Genomic DNA, 4,431 nt, shown 5'->3' with positions numbered 1-4,431 from the left:
CGGAGGAATTTGCCTGTCTCCCCGGGTCTTGCTGCTACAGTTCCAAAAACTTTTGAAGTTTTATCTGCATGTCATACATTATTATTAGGAATTTCAAGTGTTTCTGGCTTCGTTGTATAAATCCTTGCTCTTTGCCACTACAGCAAAACATTTTTCAACTACATTTCTCTGAAACTGTTACGCATTTTAACCTATCTCATAACCTTATAAAAACTTTGCTTTTAATAATTCATCACAAGTGTTCATTGGAAGTCACCCTTCAATGTGCAGTTCATATGTTTATTAAAGGAAGGGTGTTGACAGGCTGGAGGTGGGAAACACTTTTTTGTTAATAACTTTGATGTCAAAAGACAGTTGTGTAGTAGCAGATGGCCTTCTAGTGATAATTTCCTGCATGACTTCTTTAGGAACACCAATCTGATATAATTTATTTTATAGGAAATACCAATGAATTTTGTGGATCCCAAAGAAATTGACATTCCAAGTCATGGAACAAAAAACCGTTACAAAACAATTTTGCCAAGTAAGTATTTAACCAGTGACTTTCAGTGTAAAATTTAGTCCCATGTTGTTAATACAACTCTGCTTGTAGGAAACCTTTCAGTCACTTTCTTTGGATATTTTATCTTGATTTAATTAACTATCCTACACTGTAAATATCAGAATGTGAAGAACAGTGAGGAACCAATTCTGCAAGTCACAGAGTCTCTGTTGCCTTGTTCTGCAAGATCAGGCCCTGAATGAGTGAAAGAGCTTTATTGCAAATCCTTTCCTATCTAGACTTAACTGGTCAGATAAATTAATCGATATGCCACAATACTATCTCAAGCAGACATTCATTTTTTGGGGGAGGTGGGGGAGGGCGGTTCTTTCTGTTATCTCTTTTCTTATTCTACTGATGCATAACTTTGTGAGCTGCCATATAGCAATCTTTACACTATCGCCGTTGCTGTTAGCATTACTGTTAATTTATTATATTACTTCTCTGTTTTCACTGGTGCAAACAATTCATTTCCTGTATTAATAAAAACAGCTTTATTTTGAATAGAACTGGTCAAAATATTCTAATGGACTTTTAGAACCAAGTCTTGGTAAAGTTTAAACCAGTTGTGAAAATGTGGAAAAAATGTTGATGGAGGCTGAAACATTTTCCTTCAGTTTTATCAGCTTGTTTGAGTTCATTTACACTGTCATATTGGAGCAAATTAATATTATGTTATATTTGGATATAAAATATTACAGTCTGATATATTAAATTATATATAACATTTTCACATTAACCAAACAAAATACATCAATGATGATTCCAAAAACATTTTCTGTGGAATGCAGTTTTTATATTTTGGCTTTTTGGTTCAGTCTGGAATTAAAGCTGATTTCAAAATGGCAGGATTTCTTGTAAAACAAAAATTCCAGTTTTTGACCAGTTATAATGTTCTTGCAGTCATGTGCTGTCTAGGAATAATGAGCAGAGTGTATTCTATATGGTTCACACATTTTAAATAAGACTATTTTCTATTTGTTGGACTGCATGAAAAAAGGATTGGAGACAAATGAATTAAAATTGTTGGTCATCAAACATCAAACACTATCAAGCTCTTAGAAAAAGAACACACTGATTAACTTCAGTCCCCACTGGAAGTCAAATGGAGTTTTGCCATTGACTTCATTGGTCATGAATTTTGTCTATTATGGTCAATGGGTCTAATACATAAGTGATGTGGAATTAAGTAAATTAAATTAAGCTGGTGTAGTGCCAGAATCTACCCTTTGATTTTGGCCCATTGTCAACAGGATGTTCACAAGGGGTGAAATCCTGGCTCTTTTGAAGACAATGGGAGTTCTGCCATCAGCTACAACGGAGCCAGGATGTCACCCAGTGCCTCCCATCTGTTGACATTCTAAACCCTTGAAAATACATATAAAGAGAACACTCTTTTTAAAAAAAGTTTCACAATTAGATCGCCTGCTGCCACCATTACATGTGCAGTCAAGAAGTATACCCTGTAAATCCAATTAATTATATTATTCTGCATTATATATAGAAATTGGGTAGATGTTTTGTAACTGTCTGATGAAAATTAAGAGAAAACGAGGGTAGAACATTGTCCATGTATTACTTCACATAAATATCACTGTGCTCTTTCAAAGAAGATATTTTGGGGATCTAGGCACATTCTGATAATAAATACACACCCTATGCCCAACCCAAAAAGTTTTGGAAATGATTTGAACTATTGAATAGAACAGCCTTCCTCATTTCCTGCTCAGATGATATCAACCTACTGCTTAGAATGCTTGTATCAGCTTTTCCATTCCCAGCACCGGGTGCGTCTGTTAAATCAGGGCACCTGTGGTGACAAGTGATATTTGAAATAATGGATTTTCTCCTAAAAATGTCTGTAGCCTGCTTGCTCCACCCTTGGTACTTCAGAGAAAGTTCTCATATTCTGAGAGAATTTTGTCATGCTACTAAGTGACAGAATGGATTAGGGTAAGTTTGTTTAAATAGCCACTGTTTGGTCACATAATTAAACATGCAATTAAATGAATGCCTGCTGAAAATTATTCCTTATTGGATAATGTTAAGTGTAGGAGATCCTTAAATACTTTGGGGGTTTTTTTTCATTTACAGAAAAAAATAGCTAATGCTCACATTCAAAGCTAGAATCTCGCTCAGTTTCTTAGGGAGTGCTATCAGTTTTAAGAGCAACATGGTAATGTATTCCCAAGTTTTAAGACAAGAAAAAAATATCTAAATCATAAGCACAAAGTGCTTTCTTGTGCCAATGTATAAACAGATGCTATGAAACAATTATTTTGAAGCTTCAAATTCTCAGACTCCCTTAAGCTATTACCATAGCTCTAACTTTGTATTCCATCATTTTTCCTCCAATCCTGCTCCCTTTTGAAGTCCATACAGTCATAAGTAGGCATTCAAAGATTAAAAGACTTATGATTAGGCAGCAACAGAAGAAAAAATTCAGCCTGATACCAAATTCACTACAGATACATCTTGGAAGTTGTGTATATCCATCTGAATCAATTCATTTAGTTTTGGTTAAAGTAGTAACTCCCTAATACTTCAAGAGTATTCAATATTAATATTAAAAACATAAACCTGAGGCAAACATGATTTTTAGCATGTTACTTCTACATGTGGAACATGAATCTTTACTTCCTAACAATGAAATAGCCATCAAATTATAAAAATGAACCAATTAATTTTCCTGAAAACAATGTGTTGGTAGTTTGGAAAGTGATTCAAGTATGATAAAAGATTTCATGTCAATGCATTTTATGCAAGAGGCATTTTGAATCAGTAATGTAATGGCCCATGATATATTCTCTATTTTGTTCTAAAAAATTGAGCTGTAGATATTATAAAAAGGATTTGTCTTACAAAATTTTCTTTCTTGGAATAGTTAAGCACATTGACTGAGTAAGGAATTCAGACTTGAGACCAATGCCAATTATTTTTTGTTATTAATCATATGTAGGATGTTGTAAAGAAAAACATATCCCTGCCCCAAAGCATTTATACTTTAAAAGCACAAGTAATAATTAGAAAGAACAAACAAGCCAGAACATATATTGAGTGGGATATGAGCTTTGAAGCTGGAATGCTTTATGACAAGATAGGATATTAGCAACTTCTAAAAGATGGAGGTAGGGGGAGCTTCCCATATAACAGTGGGGAAGCTATTCAAATATGGGAAATATGGAAGAGGACAGTGGTAATTTTGTCTCAGTAAAAAGTAGACCTTAATGTAGATTTCCCTGACAATTATAGGCATCCATAATTATAATGGTCAGCACCTTAATAGCATCTTCTACATCTCAAGATGCTGTACATATGTTAATGAGTTTAGCCTCCTGGCTATGCTTTGTGTTGCCTGTGCTGTGTTGTGTATAAAAGATTTATTAACACAGTGATACCCATGGCACATGAGTAATTTAATTACTTTCGCTTATAAGAATAACTGAGAAATGCCTTTCCTTAAGCAATGTTTAGGTTTTCCTTTTTGCAAAGCTGCTTATACAAGATGCATCTGTTTGGTATCAGTATTTGGGAATGGCTGTCAAATTAACATTCTAATACAGTGGAGCTCAATAGGGCTGTGCGAAGCTTCGGGTGATGATTCAATCTGGAGGAGCTTCAGCCAGATTCGGTGCCCAAATCTCCAAATTCAAATTGAATCAGGGGACCAGTAAAAAGGTCAGAATTGATTCAAAGCTCTCCGAATCTTCAGAAAAGATTCGGAGAGCTTCAATGATTTGAGTAGTCCCTGCCCACTGCAGCAGGGAGCTGGAGCCAGGGGGGGGAACCATGGGAGGATCCCTGCCAGGCCCCATCCACTGCCTTCTCCCCCAACCCCACCCCCATGGCTACCCCTCCCACCCCAGCTCCTAGTGCTTCAAACAAAAGCC

At 35.6% G+C, this 4,431-nt stretch overlaps 1 protein-coding gene across 1 annotated transcript in view; it reads left to right on the top strand.

Moving 5' to 3' along the window:
- The window catches only part of PTPRR (protein tyrosine phosphatase, receptor type R), a 302,767-nt gene that overhangs the window by 223,867 nt on the left and 74,469 nt on the right, over nucleotides 1-4,431 (top strand). The window contains exon 9 of the mRNA XM_019514731.1: nucleotides 439-523. Within this exon, the coding sequence (XP_019370276.1) occupies nucleotides 439-523 (85 nt within the window). The remainder of the gene's footprint in view (nucleotides 1-438; nucleotides 524-4,431) is intronic.

The sequence above is a fragment of the Gavialis gangeticus genome, unplaced genomic scaffold, assembly GCF_001723915.1.
Source record: "Gavialis gangeticus isolate Ggan-Ray unplaced genomic scaffold, GavGan_comp1, whole genome shotgun sequence".
Taxonomy (NCBI): domain Eukaryota; kingdom Metazoa; phylum Chordata; order Crocodylia; family Gavialidae; genus Gavialis; species Gavialis gangeticus.
Note: the sequence above shows the minus strand (reverse complement) of the source record. Positions and strands in the feature narration are given on the sequence as shown.